The sequence below is a fragment of the Myodes glareolus genome, chromosome X (assembly GCF_982192425.1).
Source record: "Myodes glareolus chromosome X, mMyoGla1.1, whole genome shotgun sequence".
NCBI lineage: Eukaryota > Metazoa > Chordata > Mammalia > Rodentia > Cricetidae > Myodes > Myodes glareolus.
In genome coordinates, this window is record NC_142053.1 from 20,679,405 (window position 1) to 20,704,469 (window position 25,065).

The following is a 25,065-nucleotide window of genomic DNA, read 5'->3' on the forward strand; positions in this document are numbered from 1 at the left end:
CTCTCCATCCTCCTCCGCCCCCCACCCACCCCCACATCCTGCCTCATCTGCATCCTCCTCTCCCACTTTTCTCCGCCCTCGCGCCCAAGCCTCCGCCCATTAGCCCCCGCCCCCAGCTGCCAGTCCCCAGCAGCTCAGTCCTGCAGTGAGTCCATAGCAAAGCACCAGGAGCTGAGCACTGCTGGCTGTGCCGGCTAGCAAGTCTCCGGATGGCTCAGGAGAAAATGGAGCTGGATTTTGAGGCTGACACATCTGATGGGGGCACCCTGAGACGGGCCAGCAGTGCTCCCCTGATCCATGTGCTCAGGTGAGCTGAACTGGGGAGGACGGAGTGTGGGGTTCAGAGATTTGTCCCTAGGCAAGAAGTCTTCCTTCCCGAAAGTGGCAGTTCGAGTTCATCTGGACTCCAAACTGAGGGGGTTGAGGTCTTCTTTTCTTCACAGTGGCTTGGCTCCCTAGATGGAGGGAAAGTTTGACCTCACACTTTGGCCACGTCTAAGAAAGGGGCCCTTTCTACCTGGGGGCCATGTTGTCCAGTTCTGAAAAAGAATGTAGGAGCCTGCCTCTGCTGACAGGTTGCTTGCCCTGGCTAATTTCCATCAGGGCAAGTCAAGCTGAACCCCCCCCCCCCCCCCGAATTAGGCTTGTAACTTGACACCTGTGTCTAAGAGCTGCTGTTTCTATGCCGAGTTTAGGAACCCTGGCATTAACAGAGGTTTGCGTTAAGAAATCACAGTTTATCTAATAACTTGGGATTACATGGTGCACTTCTATCTTATTAAGTGATTTGGATTTGTTACAGTGTTTTCAGTTTTTAAAGCTGCCTGAAATGCGTTTCAGTGCCTAAGAAGAGAAAAAAGATGGTTTGTGGCTTAGGTCTGTAAACACTGGTTTGAGAAAATAATGGGGGGGAAAATCACTCCTTTAATTTTAGTGGCAGGATGTTGTCTCTTGCAAACAAGGAATTTAAAGTGAAATTGTGTGATAATGAGGGCTGGGTGGCTCACCTAGTGAAGCTATCACACTTCACTTTCGTGAGTAGGCGACCCCCTCATAGAGGGCGTGAATACAGCACACAGGAGCAATATTTGCCCACAACAGTTTTTCAAGCGCAGCTGAAGCCTTGATAATGCTTTGCTACCTATTGAACTGATTATAACATCTGTATTTTGCAGAGGGGTGAGTATTTTTTCCCTAGATCTAAATATGATTTTGAAATGGAGGGAATGACAAAGTGACTGTTGCATTTGATGTTGTCCTTGGCATCAGCAAATAATGTTTGGATGTTTAAGAGGAAACTGTCTGTTTTGTCTCATCTTCCACCCCACCTTCTCTCTCCTTATCTTGTGAAAGTCTGGTAAGCAAGCAATTGCTAGGGCTCTGGGCTGTCCCACTGACCTGCATTTAGACAATTAAGGGAGAAAATCCCACTGTTTCGAGAACCACAATTTAAGTAATTACTTGATAGCATGATGTGACAGACAAGGGGAAAAGAGACCAGGCCTGGTCTCGATTGTCACTAGCTAGCTATACTGAGTGAGTTATTTCTTTTCGCATCTGTTTTCTCATTTTAAAACGAGGATAGCTGAAATAGGTATTGTCAGTGGTCTCTTAGAGCCCAGTACAGTTCAGTTTTGAAAATCCTTGAGTTCCTATCATGGCAGAACAGACTGCTAGGCACTTCAGGGATATCATCCAAAGACGAATAAAGCGCCTCGCCTGAGACACTTAATAACCATTTACACTTATTTTCTATTTATTTCCATTTTTCCCTTTTCTCCTTTTGTTGTGATGCTGGAGAACCTTTTTTTCCTAAATAGAAGGTAAACTGTGAGCTCTGTATGTAGCTGTTTAACAGTGTCAGTCTGTTAACGTGTTGGGGGGCCATGATTTAATCCACATGGACATACAGATATACAAATGTACTGGAATGGTAGTGTAGCTCAGGGTAGAGCTTTTGATGGGGATATGCAAGGTTCTTGCTTCTGTCTCTAGCCCTTCATTTAAAAAAAATAAAAAGAAAGTTTTTCCAACTGTGGTGGTATACACTTGAGCCCTGGAGTTCAAGACCAGCATGAACAACAGCAAAACCATGTCTTTAAAAAGCAAGGCGTTGTCTCAAGAAGCTGTCACCTCCCAGTTTCTTTAAGTTTGGAGTCAGGAATGGTTGCCTTATGTTTGTGGAATGAGGAGAAGGTTGTGCTGTGCCTTCACGGAAGCAAGGCTCCTGAGATAGGTGTGGAAGAAGAGGATGAATTTTTGACAGATGATGGCAGGGTGTGTGAGGTCAAAGGGGAAACATGAGCAAAAAAAGGAAGAAAAAAAAAAGCAAACCTCTTCAGTTATCTCTATTCACTTGGACCTCGGGATCCAGAGGCAGAACAGTAGAACTGGTGCATGGGGCAGAAATGTTAGGACTTCGCTCTTAAGAACAGGGCTCCCTGGTTCTTCTCAGGTGGTAACACAGGCAAAACAGTAAGTAATCCTCATGGTTCTCTGGGGTAGAGAGATGAGCTGCTCACATCTGACAGGAACTGGTTTGGGGGTGTAGTTCTGACCTGAAGCAGCTGGAATGAGCCAGTCTGGAGCTCCGCCCTCCACCTCTCAGAGCTGTCCCCCAACCACTGAGGAGATCAGTATCTAGCAGAAGCATAAGCAGAGGCAGCAGCAGCACTCAAGCCTGGCCTGCCAAGAGGCTGGTAAGGAGGTCCTCGTCTCTAGGAAATGATGAGCCACTGAAGATTTCATTGTTAATTGCGGATTGGAGGGTATTGAGCTCAGCTGACGGATAGCTTCCTTTAGTAGGCGCTAATCCTTTTATTTTTTTACTTTTCAGTGACCTTTCACAGGTTTTTGAGCCATATCCACTTAGAACTCGGAGGAACAGTGCGACAATTATGAGCCATCATAGCTTGGTAAGTATCAAAGTAAGTATGTGCAGTGATTTAGATGGGAGGGAATACTTTCAAATATAGCTCTTTCTGGGAAATTATGTGCTGTGCACATTTTTTTTCAGAAAACAAAAGATTTATTTTACCCATCTTGTTTACTAATTTTGCAATAGTGGCCATTCAGCTTTTGGTATATACACACAAGGGTTGGGGGTGGGACTTAAAAAAAATCGCCTTCCTTGCTGTAGGACTTTGTATTTGTAAAAATCATTCTTTGTTATTTATTTCTACTTGCATCACAGTCGTGAGGTAAATCAGGAGTAAGTTCCAAATATAGCTGAGAACCGTGGTCTTTATTTGTCCTACGATGTAAAAAAAAAAAAAATCACCTAAATAGTGGCAGAATGTTTCTGACACTCATCTGTCAGATAACACTGGTTGTCTAAAATAAAGAACCCTGGAAAATCTGTGTCTATATTCCCAGAAGAGCAGACGAGTGTGGATTTTTCTCTGGCAGAGCTGTTGGGAATCACCGTATTCGATGGCTGCACTGGGGAAATGATGAAGAGGTTTTTATATAGTAGCACTTCACATGCAGAGCTCACTCTCTCGGCAGCTTTAGCCATCCGAGATGTGAGCACACGGGCCTCTAAATGGCTGAACTACATTTCCATAGTCTGTGCACAAAGGTTCATCCATTTATTTATAGGACAGCCTCTCTGACCCCTGAATCATCTAAAATTTATACACAATTATAATAAGCTTCCAACTCAGTGGTGTGGTAGAGGCAGCAAATCAGAAGGGGTGCATCTGGGTTAAAGGTCTGCTAATAGTCGCTAGCAGGGGAGGAGAGAGAAAGGCAGAAAAGCAGACAGGATTTTCCCCTTCCAATAGTTTGTGGTTTGGCACAAGAGCTAAGAGCCTGTTGATAGTCCCGAGGGTGTCACTAGTATAGAAGCATTTGGTGACGTTCTTAAGGATCCCTGGTCATTAACCTTTTCTTAATTTCCAGCAACATCTACCCTTTGATTGTATTTTACATGGTACAAAATCCTTTCACTCATTTAGTTCATGTAACAGTCTCCACAAAGTAGAAAAGAGACAAGACATGAGGTGGGATTTTTCCCAGTTATAGGCAGCAGCAACTGACTCATGACACAAGTGACTTGCTTAGGATCACACCGTAGTAGACGGCAGAGCTCGACACTGGACTAGAGAGCTTCCAGGGCCATTCTGTTTGGTTTAACCTGTTTGAGAAAGGGGACACTACAACACATTTTAGAAAGATTTCCACTGAACTGGGTAAAAATACTTAAAGGGGGGACGTTAGCTATCTAGAGGTTTGATTCGCTTCACCTACTTCCCTGACAGTACTTGAAAATATAACTACTTATTTTTGTTGGGTGTGTGAAAAATGTTCTTCCGTGTTATACAGCTATGCTCCTGATAAGAAAAGCATAGCAAAGACGGGGAAAACGAATTTGCCTCTCTGCACTTCACTTAGCTCTTTTATAAGAGGTGAAGATTCTTATCCACTCTAGTCTAGGCTCATCTGTCATTACTCCACGTCCTTTGCTCTGGCTGCCTCATTTTCTAAAGGACCATGGTAATTCACTGAGCCTTGTGCTCTCCATCAACCCCATCCTCCTCCTTTCTCGCGATTTTGCTCCTTCAGAACCTACTTTAATCCTTCTATCTCCTTTGTACACGTTCCCACACCATCATGATATTAATGACACTCTATACTAATATTACAGCACACTGTATAAATCTTAATGTGCTCATCCGTGTCCCATAGTAACAAGGAAAGAGTAAAACGTTGGCAAGTGAAATGGAAAGGAAGAGATGGTAAAAAGACAAGCAGAGGGGTAGGACCTCCATAATTTGCCAACTGATTAGCTATATGTGAATCATCTAAAATTTATACACAATTATAATAAGCTTCCAACTCAGTGATGTGGTAGAGGCAGCAAATCAGAAGGGGTGCATTTGGGTTAAAGGTCTGCTAATAGTTGCTAGCAGTTGATTTGGAGGCCAAATTACATTCCTTCAAAATAATCATAGTCCTGTCACAAAATGTAAGATATAATTCAAACCGATGGATTTTACAGGATTGAAACAGTCATAATGTAAATAATTGCTATTTTCCATAAGAAATACAAATGAGTGTGTAATAGTACAACATCAAACATGACAATTATTCTGCTTAAGCAGCCTTATGCTATTACAACTTTTTAAAATAACAATTTTGGGAGAAGGAGGACTCCAACCGACTGAAATTGTGTTTCATTGTGACCAGGGGAGTGGTGCTGTCTTGATTACAAGGAGAGAAGTTGAAAAGATGGGTAGTTTGAAAGGAAAGATTAGTTCTCTCAGGGGACTAAGGTACCACTGATGCCATGCTGTTCTCTAGAACCATATTCTAAATCTTTGTTGTTTAGTCTCTGCTAGCTTCCTGATTTAGCACTATTTACTTCCAGCCAAAGACACTTCTCATTTCACAGATAAAACAGACCCTTATCTTTTAATTTCTTAAATGATTTATTTATTTTTTTTAGTATGTTTTGAGTCTGCATGAATATACATGCACATGTGCATTCAGGAGCCTGTGGGGGCCAAAAGAGGGGGTTGGATCCCTTGGAATTGGAGACACAGACAAGTGTGGACTGCCATGTGACTCCTGGGAATCAAACCCAGGTCCTCTGCAAGGACAGTAGTAGTTCTTAACCACTGAGCCATCTCCAGTCCTGACACCTATCTTTTATACCAGTTTTCTTCTCCTTAAAATGCCTTTGTCTTCACATATGGGCGCTACTCCCTGGTGGTTAATACAGTTTCTGATGCCTCTGTCACTTGGGGTCGCTATTGTCTCCTGTCTCAGCATCTCAGTCTTTTCCTCTCTAAATCTTTGGCTCCCACCTTTTCCCCCACACGTATTGTATGGGACAATAGTCTTCTTTCATGTAGGTCTGTCCTTCTTTTCTGTTCCCTTCCCTGGCCTTTTTCAAAGAAAAATCTAGCCTTAACTGTATCTAGCTCCTGTCTCCTAATTTCCTGCTTGTTGGTAATCTGGCTGCTTCTACCACAACTCCATTAAAGGCCGTCCTTGAAAATGTCACTAATGCCCACTTAATTGTCTGTGTCAGGGGGCTCATTTCTTATCCCACTTGAGCTCTTTGCTTTCATTAACACCATTTAGCCAGCATCTTCCCAAAGCTCTTAGAACATTTTTTTTTTCCAGCTCATACATTTTTCTTGTTTCTGGTTCTAGACTTAGTTGTGTTTTATCTCTCTCTGTTTCAGAGCCACTCTATAGTTTTGTCTAGATTGAGAAACTGTATGTTTACTCAATGTTGCATTTCAATTTCTGACTTCCTCCACATTTTGGGACTATCTTCATTTTGACTCTGTTGATGAAGGTCACTACCTTTTGGCAGTCTTTAGTTCTCTGGATGACGCACATGTGTGCTTTCTCACACCAGCCTATTAGAGTAACCCTGTCTTATTTCCTTACCTGGTAGTGTATAATTTTAAACAAACTCATTAAAAGTTCAGTGGTAAACTTGTGTTGCTTTTTTAATGCAAAAGAAATGACATTACAAAGGATTTTGCTTGTAAAGTTTATCTTGTTTCAAAACTTAGAAGAAAAAAATACAAAAAGGATGGGTAATGGAGGTTTATCTTTTAAGGTAAAATCAGGTCTCAGTGGATTGTCTAAAAAGCCCATTTTTGTACTTCTCACATTAGAATTTTTTTTATTTTTTAGTTGTAATAGCATAAGGCTTCTTAAGCAGAATGATTGTCTTGTTTGATTTGATACTCTTACAAGCTCATTTCTATTTCTTATGAGAAAATACTAATTATTTACATTACAACTGTTACAATTTTGTAAGATCCACTGGTTTGACTATATCTTACCTTCTATGACAAGATTGTGGTTATTTTTGAAGGAAAATAATTTGGCCTTCATATTTAAAAAATGAGGGCTTGAGACTATTGATAAGAGTCCTTGTCTGGCATAGATGAAGCCCTGGGTTCATCCCCAGAACTCCATATACCAGATAGTCAAGAGGTGGAGACAGGACGATCAGAAATACACGGTCATCATCAGCTACCTAAACAGTGAGTTCAAAGCCAGCCTGGGCTATGTGAAATCCTGTCGGAAAGAGAAGAAAAGATGATGTAAAGGAAACAGCGATTCTTTTGAAGGTTAGCCATGCCGTCTTGCTTTGATCCTAGCTAGGGCAGTGTGCATGCAAGGCAAACACTCTTTCCCTTAAACTGCTCTTGCTTTAGCTGTTATGGTTTGTGGTGATAGCACTAGAAATCAGACCTTAGAGATGATTTATAGTATGGAAGCAAAATGTTCTTCTTGCCATTTTAAAGTATTTTTGAGAACATTAATCATATATAAAATGTTATGTCAGGTTTGTTGGCCTATCTTTACTCATTAGTGCATCAGTAATAAAAATTGATATCATTGGCATTTTTTTCTTTTCCATTTCACATAGCTTCTTATTTTAGATTAGTGGAATAATGAATACTTCCAAGACCCAGTCTTTTTTCCCTTAAATTTATACAGCTTTCCATTCATTTGGGAAAAGTGCTAAAGTCAGGGCCTGTCTGGCAACAGATGGTGCTTTGAGGTTGGACACCTGGTGTACTTTCTAAAGACTGCATGTATTGCCTCTAGTGTATTAATGTTTAGGGGTTGAAGAGTGAAGTTTCTAAGAATGTGAAGAACTATGGAGGAGGAGGTTGAACACTAATACTGACAACGACGGATGCTTTGTGATACACACAGTAGGAAATGTTTATGTTTAGCTTACTAGCTCAGGTCAGAAATTTAAAACTGAAATCTTCAAAATTAGCAAGGGTGCCACTCCCGTAAGCTAGAAGCATCGTACTTCTGAGTCTGCTCTAGAATACAGGTAAAGCATGGCTGCCAGTCTTAGGATGGTAGTTCTGATCACCTGGGATTATTTCAGTGTTATTTGAAATAGACACATGGCGGAAAACTATGACTTAGCACATGTGCTTCTCCTTATAGGAAGAAGGCCTGGATATGATGAACAGAGGAACTTCACATGAAAGGTCAGTGGTTAGCAAGAGCAGGACCTAGCCTAATGTGTCTTGTTTGTAAACTCTGATGGCTTTTTTTCTTTTTTAGGGAAGCTCAAGCAGGAATGCAGATAAGCCAGTCGTGGGATGAAAGCTTGAGCCTGGTAAAGTGTTCCCACGTGTGCTTGTTTTGTAACTTCCCAGAAATTTTTGTATTATTCAATTGTCTTGGTAGATCCTTTCATAGACTGGTGGCCTTCCTGCTTCCAGGGTGATTCTTAATTTTGATCTCTGCTTTACCAGCAAAATGTTTGAATGTGTCCATTTCTGTTCTTCGCAGTATAGGCATGTTGTAGTAGTATATAAGATTTGTGATATACTGAATGAAGGTAATATTTTATGTTTACAGAGTGATAGTGATTTTGACAAGCAAGAGAAGTTATATTCTCCAAAGAGAATTGACTTTACTCCAGTTTCTCCGGCACCTTCCCCAACCAGAGGATTTGGAAAGGTAGGATATTGCTGACCAGATATTAACCGTCTCTTGCACAGCAGGCTGTTTATTCTAAAATATATATACACACAAGTCAGCTCAACTCACCTTCAAAGTCGCCATAGATTTGAAGAAGCAATGAAAATCTATGGTAGTGAGTTGGGAAAATGTCATGTGTATGAGGCACTTGCATAGCTATACTGTTTCTGTCGTGTTTCAAAAGAACCTTTTAAAAACAACAAAAGAAAAGCATCTTTGGGAAACTGAAGTGCTGGAACAGTTTGATAGTGCATGTACTTTCTCTAGCAGTGTTTGTCGCCATCCTTGCAAATGTTTGTGAGTAGCAGCGATATGCCCCTGAGTCCTGTTCTGAATCCAAGACATTTTTCAAGGTAAGTGAACTTGAGTGTTAAATATGGGGACTGGAAAGATGAGTCGGTGGGTAAAAGCACTTGTAAGCATGAGGATCTGAAGTTAGACCCCAGAACACATGTGTAAAGCTCATCATGGCCATGAACACCTATAACCTCACTGGGAGACTGAGACAGGAGGATTGCTCAGGCTTGCTGACCGCTTAGCCTAACTCTAGATTTAGTGAGAGACCATGTCTGACAGGAATAAGGTGGAGTGTAATAATAGACCATCTTGCTCTGGACTCCAAGAGCATTACCACACAGGCACATGAACTTGGACATGTGTGTGCACATACATACATCTCACACACGAGAGAGAGAGGAGGGGGGGGTGTCTGGAGTATAACTCATTATTTTTTTTCCTTGAGTTAATTTTACTATGGAAGTTTTCAGATATACATCAAAATAGTTAGAACTTCATAATGAACAACCATATGCTCACCACTTATATTGAGGCATTAACATTTTACAAGATTCCGTGTTTGAGATTTAATGCTGATTGATGGATTGATTGTGATACCAAGTCTTGAACCAGGAACCTCGTGAGTGCTAGGCAAACTCTATCACGAAGCTACATCCCCAGTGTTTATTGTTGATTTATATTCAGAGAAAATACACACACACACACACTACCATGCTAACACCCCCTTTAAAAATAAAAGACGTTATAGATGAAAATCCAAATACATTTTTAGTAAGACACATTTCTTTAAGCAATTGTGGGTATTTTGCTGTAGAGAATATTTTTTAAATGGCTTAAAATGCCCTGTTTTTTCATATCACCATATGTTTGAGTCTAATCGCCCTATATATAAACACTTTGTATTTCTAACTATATGACTGTCGATGTTGCTTATTTACTAGGTTGTAATGCTGTGGGTCTTTCATCCTATTTGTTTATTTGTCAAAGCAGGAGGAATCAGAGTCCAGTCAAGTGCATCAGACCCAGTGTTCTTGGTCCTCTTAAGAGAAAAGGTATGTGGCAAGTATAGTTGGCAGGACTGTGCTACATACTTCAAACCTAAGAAAGCAGACCTTAAATGTGCTTATACCACCCCAGAAAAAGGTAAAGTATGGTAATTAATGTATTTGTATATGTATCATTATACACCTTACTAAATACATACGTTCATTTTAATAATATTGGGGGAAAGGATTCTTCACACTTCTGATATTGAATTTAGCCAAGCTTGCATTAGAAACTAGAATTCTCATCTGAAATGAATTCACAGAATTAATTTTCTTTTTTTTTCTAAAGAAATGTTAAATATTTTCAACATATTCTGTACAGATTCTATGTTACATAAATTAACTATTTTATGTTATCTATATTTTTATAATTCATATATGAATTATATTCTTATATTCATTTTATTGATGTATATGCCAAAACAATTGCCTTTCTGTGATCTCAGAGATGCACAATTGGACATGTGTGCAGAAATATATACTAGCATAGCAAATACATCTGTAAACACGAAGTTTGCCTAGAAGTGGGACTCACGTTCCCATCAACAAATTATACCTCAGCAGAGTACAAGTTGTCCAATAGTCATCTCTGGAAAGTTTTCAGTGTACATGTCAGTTGCTTATTTTGAACCACAAAGCACTAAAGTTTTCTCAATCTGTAGTATATTTAGATATGTAAACCCTTGATAGCATCTGTTTCTTTAAACATGACCGAGATATTTGATAATTGGTTTAGTCATTATTCTTGGCAATTTGACTTTATAATTAAAAGTGCCAGGTGCCATTTTACTTTATTTTTTATTATTCATTTTTTGTTTTGTTTTGATACAGTCTTGTCACCCAGGCTGGCAATGAACTCACTTGTATATATAGCCAAGATTGGCCTTAACTCTTGGTCATTTTGCTTCTGTCTCCCAAGTGTTGTGATTATATATAGGTACTGCCACATCCATCTAGTTTTTTTCTTTCATTTTTTATCAGCATAGAAAATATCATTTTTATGGCATTTTCTTGTGTAGTTTATGATGATTTTCCCTCACTATGCTGTCTCATCCCTTTCTTCTCCTCCTATTGCCCTCCCTCAATGCTTTTGTGTTGCCCGTATCTTTAATGTTTTTCCTCTCAAGACCTCTTTTTCCCTTCTTATGAGCTCACATAAATGCAAATATATAAAAATTCAATCTGGGATCTTCATGTTTTATAGACCCACATAGTTATTTCTAATTTTTAAAAGATTTTTTTTTAAATTTTATGTGTACGAGTGTTTTGTCTAATTTGTGTGCATCACATGCATACAGTGACTTTGGAGGGCAGAAGAGGGCACTGGATGCTCTAGAACTGGAGTTTGAACAGATGGTTGTACGCCACCCTGGGATTCTGAGACCCGAACCCAGGTCCTTTGCTAGTACAACAAATGCTCTTAACCACAGTGCATCTCTCCAGCCCGCATCTACATAGTTTCTTAAAGGTATCAAAAACATACATTGAGGAAAACAATAACAGCCTCTTTAGCAAGTGGTACAGGGAAAGCTGGATGACCACATGCAGAAGAATGAAACTACATCCCTGTCTTTCATCCTACACACAAAAAAAAAAAACAATTCAAAATTGATCAAAAACCTTAATATAAAAGCTAAAAATGCCAGAATTGCTAAAGGAAAACACCTTACACTACAAGCAATAAACAGATGTCATTTTAAAGAAGAGTTTTTCCAATTGCCTTATGAAAAAAGCCTGGACAGATGTTTCAGTGGTTAAGGGAACATGCTGCTGTATTGTAAAGGACCTGAGCTCTGTCCCAGCACACACATTACGTGGCTTTTACCACCTTTAACTCCAGGTCCTGAGGGATCTGACACCTCTGGCTTCCAAAGGCTCCTCCACTCATATGCACATACCAACATAAATGCAAACACACACATAATTAAAATGATAAAATAAATCTTTAAGACTTAAAAAAGAGCAGTTCAGCTAAGTATGATGGTTCATGACTGTAATCCTAGTACTTGGAAGGCTAAGACAGTAGAATTACCAGGGCTTGAGGCTATACTGCACATAATAGCATAGTGAGTTTGAGGCCAGCCTGAAGTATAGACTGAACTGTCTCAAAAAACATTATATATATATATATATATATATATATATATATATATAATGTCTTGCAGAGGACCTGGGTTCAGTTCCAAGCACCTACATGGTGGCTGACAATCCTATTTCCAAGGGATCTGATACCTTCCTTCTTTTGGTCTCTGCAGGCACCAGGCACACATGTGGTACACATGTATATATGTAGGCAAAACATTCATACACATAAAAATATGTAAGTCTTTTTTATAACCCTCAAAAATAAAGCAATTCAGATCACCTTTGGGACCACTAAACTAAACTAGGAAAATGGCTTTGGTGAATCTTTCTAGCCCTACACCCACACACAAATTCAGAAATATTATATTTGATCCAACTTAGAATTAAGGATAGCTAGGTATGGTGGCATACAACTGGAAATCTCACTTGGGTAGTGGAGACAGGAGACAAGGTCAGCTCAACTTCATGAGGCTCAGTCTCAAAAATATCAAAGAGGGCTGAAGATGTAGCACTATTGATAGAGTACTTGTGTAACATGTACGAAGCCCTGGGTTTGCTCTCTGCCCTAGCATAACAGCTTGGTGATGCATGCCTGTAATCATAGCACTTGGCAGGTAGAGACTGGGGCATCAGGACGTCAGGGTCATTCTCTGCTACTTGGGGAGTTCAAAACTGGAAGTTAGAGGCAGGTGGATCACTATAAGTTTGAAGACAGACTAGGTTGCACAGTGACTTCTAGACTACCCAGGACTACAGAGAGTTGTAGCCACTGGTAGTTTGCCCATACTCCAGTGGATGGCCCCAAACCCATGCACATATGAACAACACTAATTGGACTTAGTAGGTTATAAAACAAATCATAAAGGTATGAAATTGGAATGGGATCATGGGGGGATAAAGGACCCAGGGGGAGTAGGAGAGGTGAATTGGTGATGAATATGATGATATTTAATTGTTTACATATATGAAATTATGAAAATATTAAAGATGATGTGCTTTGGAAAGTAGGTCCTGATATAGTGATACTATTTATATTTAGTAAATCAACTCCCTTTATTTAATCTTGGAAGGAATCATTTATAACCTTAGGAATGCTCTTAGGAGTATTAGATAAAAGTACACTTTAAACTAAGGTTATTATTGTTATTGTTATTAAACTAAAATCTGTCCAGTAGGTTAATGGAATTAGTGTTTAGTAGCTATTCCAAAATCAACCAGTAGGTGGTGGGATTCTTTGCTAGAGTTTAAAGCCCCACACAGTTTCGAGGCTTCACTGAACAAAGCAAATACTGTAACTTTTGTGACTGTCAGTATCTTTCACAGAAGCTCCAGAAGAAAAAGTCATATTATTTAGTTCATAACAGGGGAAAATGGAGTTTGCATATGTCCTCGTTTTCTCTTTTCCTGTCATAAGTAGTTCATACAGTTTTCAGTTCAGTTCCATGGTCCTACTGAGGTATAGCTAAACTTTGGAATTCAATAGGTTTCTTTGTGCTAGTTTCCTTGCGTGTTTGAGACAGGATTTCACTCCATAGTCCAGGCTGGTGTGGCATTCTAGACAGCTCAGTTGCTCTCTACCTCACAAATGCTGGGATTTTGTGTTCACCACATTTATCTTAAATTGTCTTTTCCATTCTGTTTTCAAGCTCAGATAAAGATCATAATAGCCAAGTAATATGCACAATTGAAATAAAACAGAGTTTGGGGCAGGAGAAGAGGCAAGCTACTTACTAGTTAGTGGTAAAATGCTAAACATGATTCCCATTGGTGCCATGTTTTGTGATTACAAGTTCAGTGAAAATCTATAGGGTTGAGTAAACCAGTACAGTTCCAAGTTTGTGAACTGGGTTACTGTTATTGCTTTCAGGTGTACTTTCAACTATATTTTTATATTTAGTATAGCATCTAACTCAACCTTCTATTTCCACACTATCAGAAAATACATCTTGTTGCTGTCTCAAGGATGTGTTAAGTTATTGAAAGATATAAAATAAGTACTCTTTGCAAGCCATAAAATAGTCACTGTGAGCTTTAACTGTTTGGGAATACCTACTTTGTCTGATAAAATCAGTGTTTCTTTTTATTGAAGAGAGAGAGAGAGAATAACATACTATACATAATGCATGAAAAATGAAAGCTTTCTATTTTTATTTTTTGGTCATTTATAAAAAACATATTTCTTTTATGTTAAAGTACACGAGAAAGTCATTGTTTTAAGGGGGAGGTGTTTGGAGAGAAGGTCTTATGTAGTGTAAGCTAACCTGGAAGTAGCTATGTAGCCCAGGTTTGAACTCTTGTTCTTTCTGCCTTTGTGTCTGGAACTCTAGACTCCTGGCACATGCGGGAACTTTTATATAATAGCTTAAAGTATTCCGAGCTTTGGCTATGCAAATACCCCCCTTCACTTTAGCAGTGGTCTTGTGTTTGTAGAATTGTTTTATGGTAGCTATGTTTCTTGTGTTGTAGGAGAGATGGAGACAGAAAGCCAGCCTAAGAGACTCTTCCAAGGCACCACCAGCATGCTGTCTGCAGATGCTACGCAATTGTCTGATCTCAGTTCATGGTAAAAATGAAATGAAAAAACTATTAGGGTATAATTCACGTTACAAAAGAAGCACATCGAGAAAACATTGAGATAATATAAAATGTAATTCACACTCACACAGGCAAGTCTCCACAGAGGTGTAGATGGTTTTGAGTGACCAGATCCTCTGAAGGTCCAAATACTTCTTTGGAAGTATGTGTATCCTTTTTGCACCTTTATTTTGTTCTTAGCCTGCTAGGTCAGACTTTCTCAAGGACAGTGTGGTGTCGTGCCATCAGCTGACTGGTGTGAGAAAGCCTCTGGGTTGCTGTGGAGAAAATGCATATTGATTACCCCGCTCTGCTTGCATTTCATGTTCCATGCTTTTGACTTCTAAGAGATGGCTGCGTTCTCTTAACTATGTGTGTCAGTCAAACTTTTGTTCACTATGACAAAATCCTTGACATGAACAAGGGGAAGAAGATTTATTTCAGCTCATGGTTTCAGAAGCTCCAGTGTGAGGTTAGCAGGCTCTCTTGATTCTGGGCCTGTTGTGATGCAGGTTATCATGGCAATAGGAATATCTGGCAGGGCTACTGCCCTCGGGGAAGCCAGGAAGCAGAAAGAAAAGAAGGGACTAGGGATAGTGTATGATTTTCATGTTCATGCTCCCAATAGCTTCCTTGCTCCTAAAGTTTCTGCCACTACCCAAAATAGTGCCACTACCCAGACAAGCAGGCATTCAACACATGAGCTGGGAGAGGACATTTCATATTCAAAACATTATACTTGTGGTATTTGCTAAGTAATGTGATCTACTGTGATAAGATCTTTTTAGAAAATTTATAGTTGTCAATCACGATGCTAATTAAGATTGCAGTTTCTCATTGCATTTTGAAACGTAGTCTTACTATGTAGTCCAGGCTCACCTCAAGCTCACTGTGTAATCCAGGCTGACCCAGAACTTACACCCCTCCTGCTTTAGCCTCCAGAGTACTGGGACCATGGGCATGTACCATCAAACCCAGCTTGAATGTGCAGTTTTATAGTAACAGTTACTAATTCTTATGGTCCAGGTCACATGATTCTCATTCTAGTTTAGGTCTGAAGCATAGGGTTTTCAGTGTTTTATGAGAGAATTGACTTCTTTTCCTGTTCTTAAAGTTGAGCAATTAGTTGCTGACAGCCATCTGGGAGGAAGGCATAGAAGCAGTTCCTAGGTAATATTTTGAAATCTTTCAGGATATTCCAGTCACCTTGCCAAGTACCCATATTTTATATACAGTTGTGTTACACCTTTGAGAACTTTTTTGATCCCGTGGCTTTATAGCTGAGAGTCCTTTTTTAAAAACCTCACAAGGGCATTCACTTTAAAAATAGAATGGAACCCTCTAAATGGAAGAAATATAAAAGCCGCTCAGTGCTGTAAGGGTGACAATTTCTTCTTCCCAAATTGCATGTGCATCATTTTGTTTAAGCTAACTTGTACTTCTAGGTAAGCAAGTCCTAAGTTATTGTCATTCATGAGGCTTGCTGACTGGTACTGTTAGAATGCCTATTAGATTGTTCCTATTTGTGTCTTCCACTGTCTCTGTGGCCTTGGTAGTTCCATTGCTAATTTTGGTACAGTGTGTCTTCCCAGATATGTAGAGATTGCAAAGAGCAATTCCTGGAGCTTTTCAAGGGGACTAGTGGATGGAACTATATACCTGGTGCAAACTGCACGTGGCTTTTATGGTAAAGTGTGAGTATGGGCACATAACTATAAATAGATTTGCTTGCCCAGTTATTTATCAAGTGATCCAATGCGGAAAACATTCCCAAGGAGAACGAGGTGTGGAGCTCAGTGGTAGAAAGCATGTTTAGCTTGTACAAGGCTCTGTGTTCTGCCTTCAGCATGGCAAATAATGCATAGTGAGACATATATATTTATATTTTATGTCTTTTTTTCTTACATTACCACAAAATAGCAAAGGAAGTTCATGCAAATTAGAAAACAAGGATAGGGAGCAGGTCGTGGTAGCACATGGCTGTAATCCTAACACAGTGAAGGCAGACAGATTGCAGTGTTGGAGGCCAGCCTAGGCTGTAGTGCAACAGGTTAGCCTGAAGTATTTAGTAAGACTGTATCAAGCAAAAGAAAACCAGAAGGAGGTATAGCCCAGTGTCCAAACACTTTTCTGGCATGCTTGCCACCTGGGTTTTATCCATAGCAAGACTAAAATCCAAACCAAAACAAAACAGAACTGGAAAGGAAAAGACACGGTATTTGTTTGTGGTCCCCATTCCTTGCCTGGGCACTCATCTTTTTTCAGCACAGCCTTAGCTGGCAATGGCAGTGTTGCAGTGGAACTTGAGCTGCTGTTACAAACCATGGGTGTACCTGCAGGAGCTGGGAGGGGCCTGGAGACATAGACATTAATGCTAATTGAAACCTAAACTGAATGAATACTGAGTTGAAAGAGTCTGCCTGAGCTACACAGTGAGACCCCTTCCCCCCAACAAAACAAACCAACAACTGGGACAATGACTCAGTGGGTCGGAACACTGACTGTGCAAGGATGAGGCCCCAAGTTTGGATCTGCAGCACCTACGTTAATGCCAGGCAAGACCACACACACCTATAACTTCAGTGCTGGGGACTGAGGGAAGAAATAGATGCAACACTGGAGCTAACTGATTAGCTGGCATAGCTAAGAAAGCTGGGAGCTCCAGGTTCAGTGAGAGATCCTGTCTCAAGAGATCAGGCCTAGAGAGTCCCAGCATCCTCCTCTGGCCTCTTCTGGTCTCTATGTGAGCAATGACAGACATGAATATTCATATGCACACACATGTATGTACGAGACACACCGCCTTTCGAAATAGTTAATTAACTTTCAAGTAACGTTTTTAGATGAATTTGTGACATCTCAAAGGATCTTAGAGCTTAAATTTCTGTTAAGATCTACAAGACACCTTATATACTAAGGATATAACACTATCCTTATATAACACTAAGTGCTGACACTTAGGTCTACAGGGAAGAAATTTTGTGAGTTACTCTGAATAATGAATCTGGATTCTGCTTTTACAGAAACTTCTGTCTCTTAATGCAGTTCCATTGGTCAACATCATATATCCATATTCTTAGAAATGGGGCCAGAGATAGGAACCACCTGTGTCCTGGTTTCTGTTGCTAAAGATGGCAGACTACTTAATAAAAGCAAGAAAACTTCTTTTGCTGTCAGTCAGAGAGTGGCTCAGAGATCTGATAACTAGCAGATATTAGCTCATCTTTTTAAACTTTTCTTTATTTCCTGTCCCGTCCCACAAAGAGAAGGAAAAGATACATTTCATAGCCTTTAAAGTTTATGTGCTACTTAATAATCTTTAAAATCTGACATCTTTGAAGTATAAATTAAATTAGGACATTGAATGTGAACCCATTTAGGGATTGTGTCCATTTGGGCATACTTTTTATTTACTTTTTTTCCCTAAAAAAAAATCCTGAAATCACTGTCAACAGAATATGGAGAACATTACCACTACAAAGCTGGAATTATGTCATTTTACATTTAGTATTTGTGAACATCAAGCGTTTGAGCATAATTCAGAAGTAAGCCTTATTTGGCACTTCAGTTGTTTTTATGTTTTTGTTTTTCATATTAAGAGCTCCCCTTCTGTTCCTCATTCAGCTGGGAATAAGAGTGTATGTGTCTACAGCACTTCAAAGCAAACAAAAATATTTTCAGTGTCCCTAGCCCTGTAGTGAAGATTAAGTGGTACCCTGTTTTGCCTGTAAAAGGGAAAATTCTCAAGTTTTCTTGCCCAGTGCATCATTGTTTGATATGATGCTTAATTTTAATATTTGGAGTTAGATTTATAGTTTGAGTCTTCTCATTATATAGTCCAGACTGGCCTAAAATTCAATATGTATCCCAGTCTAGTCTTGAACTTCAGATCCCCCTGTCTCGTGAGTTCTGGGTCTACACTCTAGCTATCGTTATTATTTTTAATGTTTTTGATTTGCTTTTTGAGACAAAATTCTACTCTGTATCCAAAGCTAGCCTTAAACTCACTATGTAGCCAACGATGACCTTGAACTCCTGATGCTCCTACTTCTGCCTCTGAAATGCTGAAATCTCCTATGTGTCACCATGCCTAGATGATTTTTCTACAATTTTTATTTGTTTATTTGTGTGGGGCCATACACACGGGGAGATCAGAGGGCAACTTTCAGGAGTTAGGTCTGTTCTTTGAACTCACGTCATCAGGCTTGGCAGCAAGTGCCCTTACCCACTGAGCCATATTGCCAGTATTCCTAGCTTTTTAAAAATATATATGTATATAATAGTGGCTTGTATAGATCAGTTCACTTTCAATTCAGATGGTCCTATGTCTGGTCTGAATTTTCTTTACTTTCCTATGATTGTCTGGCTTTTGGCCACTAGTAGAAGTAAGACTCGTTATCATTGGCACTCTCATTAGATATTATATGAGAAAATAAGAAACTCAAATTGGACTGTACTCTGTTGCTTTTAGAAGCACCGGTGTAAGGTGTGATGGTGATCCATAAGAGTTACTTTCACACAGTAATCTCTGTGGATTGCACAGTTACACAAGTCCTTTTCTACGTGGACCTAATGATTGGCTGATATGACCAGTGGCTTCTGTTTCCATGACCATGTGACCAGATTAGCTAGAACAAAAAACAGGTCTTAGTTCAGTGGCAATGAACTAAGTTAAGCTTTACTAAGTTGTGAAGCTAAATTGTGGTGGAGACAAAATGTAGCTGTGCCATTTTTCCAATAGTGAGAAAAATTAGAGACTTTTATGTGTAATAATAAAGAAGATATTTTGAAATGTTCAATTTTTTCTAATTGGTAATGTCTCTGCCATCTTTTTCTCTCAAGTAATCAACAAATTAGAAAAACATTGTACTGCACAGTCTTATTTTGTATTTTGGAATAAATACCAGTGTCACCTAAGCAAGCAGGTCTTGTTACAGATGAAATCTTCTAATCCTGAGCTCACTGTCATTCTGGTGCTTGCAATAAAGAATTCTTTATTTATCTTCAGATTATCTGCATGGTGGCCAAATGTTAATCTAAGTCTCTTTCTTCCTGCCAAACGGCATAGAGCATGCCCTTGTGTTGCCCAGCCAATATGTGCTTTAGGAAAGTCAATTCATTTTAATATTAGTCTAGGCAAAATGCTGCAGAGGAAAATTCACATATGTTCCAAAGGCAAATAGAAAGGTCCTTTTGATTTTCCAATGTCTTGGATTATCTGTGTAACGTTTTTCATTTGTTGAATAATTCATATTTTTGGACCAATTTCCCATGTGGTTGAACAAAATCAGAGCCAACTAAGTTTTCCAGACTTCTTCCTTAAAAGTGGTATTTATTATTAATGATGCATTTGACAGCAGTGTACATAGTGGAGGAGCAATGTGGAATATACTGTTTCCATTTTTTATTTTTACTTTTCCAAAACCTATTTGTAATCTGTCTCCACCTAAAAGCAACCTTCAGGCAATAGAAAGACGACAGAGGGGAATGTGGTGTAGCTCCAGTGGGAACATGTTTGCCTAGCCATGTGTGAGGCCCTGGGTCCCAACCCTAAATGACATTTTAAACAATAGGCCTAAAAAGGCAGAAAAGAAAAAGTTGCCCTTCATGGGAATGGTATAGGCCTGAGATTTACAAATAAACTATATACTTCTTTACAATGGAAATATATCATCTTGGAAACTTACAAGAATAATATTAAAGAATTATTAATAATTATTAATATAATTAATAATTATAATTATTACAAGAATAATATTAAAGTGTTTCGATTGCCTATTTTAGAACAAAACAGGGTTTTCCAAAGAAGCTAGTGACAGACTAGAACCCATATTTCCTTGAGTCATAATTCCTTCTCTAATTATGTTTGTCTTCCCTTTCAAAAAATAAAAAAGTGTCTGTGTAAACTTAAACTGCTGGACTATTCCAGTTTGGCTCTCACTGTGTTCTCTTGACTCTATACTGACTCCACTCTTGTCTACTTTTAATTCCCAGAAGGGTCCTTGCTTCTTCCTACACGTTCCCAAATTAATGCCTCTTCATCCTTCCCATCAAAACCCAAACCTCACCTCTGAGAATCCTTTCACACTTCCTCCAGGTTAGATCAGGTTGCCCATGTGTCAGACTCTCACAGCCCCCCTTCCTTCCCTTTGTTACTCACATCACAAAGTGTAATTATTTTTTATGAGCCTGATCATTTAGATCCCTGTCTCCTCCACTATCCTGTATATTCAGCGAGGCTCAGGACCTTGTCTGTCCTTCAAGTAGCTGCATACTTTCTACACTTGGCAGACACTTAGTAAATATAGAATGAGTAAATTCAAGGCAAATATAGAGCATAGATCCATGACCCCTGGGAACTGAAGCAAGAAAGGCGGCATGATGTCAAGCAGAGGCTCTCGGTTCCATGTAAAGTACGGAGAAGCCAGGCTCAGGCGGGCCCAATTCATTTCTGGGAACACTGAGCATCTGGGCTGGGTGGGAAGCATATTCCTGTGCTGGCTTATGGAGACATTTGGTGTCCGAATCAGTTTTAGTGGGAGGATGAAAACAGGCCAGTTGTTTGGATTAAAGAGACGTGATGGGGACCATGAGGAGAGAGAATTTTAGAAACTTAACTGGAGCGTCACTGAAGGGTAGAAGGAGTCTTTTACAGATAGCAGGGAGACCTTTGGGTCTGAAAGGAAATAGTATAAAGAATTCATAAAATGAGAAGAATAGGAAAGACATGTAATTAGAGGAGGAAATAATTTTTAAAATATTTGTATCGAAGCCTCTTGGGAGTAGGCAAACCAAATGGTCAGTTTTAGGACAGTTGGAAGACTCTCCTCAAGAGTAGAAGTAGTATGTCTCCAGACACACTTAAGCTAGTTTGCAAACATCGGTTCTCCTTCCTCTAAGGCTCTGGAAAAGTAAGAAGATAAATATAACAGCAATCTTTTAGACAGAAGACCAGGAACCCCCCTTCACAATAACCATGGCATGTCAAGAGAAACACTTACCATATGTTACATAGTCAGGTGCCTCCAGGGGGATGATCAAATTATACAGAACATCGCGAGTCTTACTCCGGCTTTCCATGGTTTTATAAATTTCACAGGTCCCTCAACATATAACATTATGCATTTCATTGCTGTGGCCTTTATGCTTCTTATTATTTACCAATGCTGTACTGATGTGTGTGTCCTTGAAGTCATATCATTGCATGTTATATTGACCCTGATACATGCATTCGCTTACAATTCTTTTTGCTTTGTCCTCAGTTCAGATATTTTGGATGGCAGTAGTATCAGCAGTGGCTTGTCCTCAGACTCACTGGCTACAGGCAGCGCTCCCGCAGAGTCTCCAGTAGCATGCTCCAATTCATGCTCTTCGTTCATCTTGATGGATGATCTCTCACCCAAGTGACTTAACCATTTCTGATTCAGTGTTTTAACTATTTCCCACATAAAACATTCAGTGAGGAATGCAGAGAACTTTGATCCACAGTGGGGATTAAAGTTTGGCAGATTGAAGCCATTCCGATGCTCCCACTTCTGGGCATCTCTGTCTTCAAAAGTTCAATTTGGCAAGCATAGTCACCCTACTAACATCTGTTTTGGCTGATCTCATTTTGCGTTTGATGACTAAATCGCAAATACAGTTTTGATTGCTCAGAGAATTTCTTCTCAGTGCCTCAAAGAGCACCCACTTTCAAGCATTTAAGGGGGCACTGATGTGTATCTTCTGTGATTGTTCCTTTCCCTAGCAGTGACATAACAGAGGTGATCAGAAATTCTCTTGCTTGAGAGATTTATAAAAATTACTGTTGACTACATACTCTCCCATCTCTTTATTTCATAGCAATATTTAAATTGCTTTGGATTATGTCAAATTTTCATTTTTCTGCATCAGCTTTAAATACATTATTTTGTTTTCCTTTTCTGTCTGAGCTGCTGATTTGCCATTTCTCACCCAGAGGGGAGGAAACCCATAGTCGCTTCCATCACTCCCCTCATTGCTTTGCTGTTGGGATGTGTGCAGTGAAGACTGATCTCGGAGTGGGGACTGATATGGACTTGAGGGTGCCTGCGGCAGTCACCTCAGCTTCTTAGGACTTGGCCACCACAGGTGCTGTGTCTCTCCCCAAGCCTGGTGTCCTGAGGAATATATAAAATATTGTTGATATTTCTAGGTGGTGTTATCAAGGAGAAGAAATTCCTGCCTTGACCAGATGTGTGGAGCATCTACAAATGAACGAGTAGTTATTTACACAAACCACTGTACAAAAGTAAGCGTCCAGGAAGCTGTCAGTGTCTCGGGTAGTATTGCGAGGCCTTGGGTGCCTTGGGGGTACATTGCCATGCTGTAGGGACGTGTATCATAAGGTCTTGTGGCAAGTGGAAGCTTTCTCTATGTCAGTGCTATTTTCCGTTCGTCCTTGCTGTTTCCTTTTCGTGTTGTGCTAGAGTCAGAGCCCAGTTCTTGTTCTTGTTCCCTATAGCAAGCAGTTTAATATCTGTAAGGAGGCTTTGAGGCACTGAAAGGGTCAAAGCTCCCGTGCCCTCTGCTTCCACAAGCTTTTTGAGCTCTAAGCAGTGTATATGTAGTGTGACGTAACATATGCTCTGTCATTTTGACAAGAGGAAACTCCAACTAAAATATTTAAGAAATCCAAGTGTGATCTATTGTGACATTATTTATTATTTATTACACTACGTACAATATTCGTGCTGTTAGATTTCTTTTCATGTTCAACATGGTGGGTGACTGTGTTTGATATTCACATTTACCTGCTAGAATTGTGGTATTCTATTTCTAAGTGAATGGAAGAAGCAAACAGAAAATGACTCCACTCAAGTTTTTTGAAATCTAAAATCCTTAGAGGTGGTTTGAAGGAATTCCCAGACCAGAAGTTAGTGTGTTTGATGCAAAACCTCTCTTCTAATCATTAGAGAACATCACTCAGCTTGCAGCAGTCCATCAGAGAACCAGGTCTGTTCTTAAGTTTACATTCTAATCACTGTCATAACGGCTGTTAACGGCTTTAGTTCCCATGTTGCTTTAGCCTGTGAAAAGCTCATAATCCTTCAGACCTAACATAAATGTGCTGTTATAAGAATTGCCCCTTGTGTGCCATTTTAAAGAAACATTTCTTTGATGGCACTTGGTATATCCACTCTGTTAATGAACCATATTCAAAGGCTTTTGCCTTCATAATGATAAGAGATGGCTTTGTCTTTCAGGACATTTGTCATTTTCCCTCTTCTGTCTTACTTCCTTAAAGGGGAACTCTTGAGTTCAAATTTAGGGTACAAATTTAGGACTGTTAAGAAATAACCTTTGAAATGTGATGATATTTAAACATGTTAAGAAGTCAGTGGTGAGGTAAAGCTGGAGCAGAGAACTGAGGTTGTCCCAGTGGCCTGATGAGATCAAAGAGTCAGGGGCTTCACTTTACTGTTTTAAGCCAACTCTTTTATTAATTAATTTAATTCAATGTTTTCAATTTGCTCTGTCAATTTCATCCATGTATGTACTTCATTCCTATTGCTCTCCCTCCCCGCCCTCTCTCATCTCACTCCCACCTGTCAATCCCCGCTTCTCCCTACAAATTTCTTTGCCACATTCTTGTCTTTTCCTTTGTAAACTACTCTTTTGTTATTGTTGTCCTCTATGTTTCAATGAACTAGAAAGCTAAGTTTGTGCAGGGATTGTTTTGAAATACAAGATAGGCAATTCGCAGAGAAACTTTGTTGACAGTACCCCTTTATTTTTATATAAAGTCTAATATTTGCAGTGTAGTTATTGTTATAAAGTAAAATTCTTTCTTCCTATTCTCATATTATATCATATATTTTAAGCTTCTATTTGAAAACTAGTACAAGAAATGAAACCATAATAAAATCCTATAGATACTGGTTTTGCTTGACTGACTTATAAATCACTGTTTTATGATACCTCTTTTGGAATAATAGAAAGTTTTGTGAAATGTTTACCCAGTGTATATCTTAAGAATGTGAATTTAATAAAGCATATATACATGTATAAAAAGACAGTAGTTTGCAAGTCTGTCTCTCTTCTTCCTGTTGATAATTATTTTCCGTCATCAACCCCAGGAGCATTTTCTGTTTCCAGGGGTAGGTCAGGTTCTAAGGAAAGGGCTGTTCTGCACAGAGGAGAACTAACAAATAGCTATGTTCAAGTTCACACTGGCTGGCCCAGCAGAAAAGCAATCTCTCCACATGATCTGTCAGCTCTTCAGGAGTATTTTGTTGTGTTTAACTGTTTACATGCCTTTTACCATAGTCACATATTTCTTCTTTGCTTTCAGTTTATCTTTTTTAAAAACCTATTTATAAACTTCTATAAAATTAAGACTTTAGTTCATGATTTACGTTATACAAACTTTTTTACTTTCATAATTTTTTAAAAAATGGACTACTTACTTTCAAAAGACTTTACATTTTGAAATAGTTTCTTAAGTCCAGAGAAACTGCAAAAACACCCAGAGATATTCATCTCAGTTCCCAGTTTTTAACATTTTAACATTGAACCACACTTGTTTTACCACTCTTTCTAAATGATACCTCCTCAACCT

General features: G+C 39.3%; 1 protein-coding gene across 8 annotated transcripts; it reads left to right on the forward strand.

Moving 5' to 3' along the window:
• On the forward strand, positions 1-24,518 carry Pabir2 (PABIR family member 2). Of its 8 annotated transcripts, none has more exons than XM_087902513.1 (9): positions 1-307; positions 2,837-2,915; positions 7,942-7,985; positions 8,062-8,116; positions 8,362-8,463; positions 8,752-8,837; positions 9,769-9,833; positions 14,379-14,475; positions 21,749-24,518. In XM_087902513.1, the coding sequence occupies exons 1-9, from the start codon at positions 210-212 to the stop codon at positions 21,891-21,893; spliced, it is 771 nt and encodes a 256-aa protein (XP_087758639.1). In that variant the 5' UTR covers positions 1-209; the 3' UTR covers positions 21,894-24,518. The 8 variants fall into 8 exon arrangements, with proteins under 8 accessions (XP_087758639.1, XP_087758643.1, XP_087758641.1 ...); XM_087902517.1 differs by having other exon boundaries at positions 22,660-24,518; XM_087902515.1 differs by having other exon boundaries at positions 9,772-9,833.
• The last annotated feature ends 547 nt before the right edge of the window (positions 24,519-25,065 follow it).

Bases quoted from the DNA above. Each gene is read 5' to 3' on its own strand.
- Pabir2 (XM_087902513.1), top strand. From the start codon at position 210: ATGGCTCAGGAGAAAATGGAGCTGGATTTTGAGGCTGACACATCTGAT. The intron at 7,986-8,061 runs GTCAGTGGTTAG...TTTCTTTTTTAG, and splicing joins AGAGGAACTTCACATGAAAG to GGAAGCTCAAGCAGGAATGC. The intron at 8,838-9,768 runs GTAAGTGAACTT...TATTTGTCAAAG, and splicing joins AATCCAAGACATTTTTCAAG to CAGGAGGAATCAGAGTCCAG.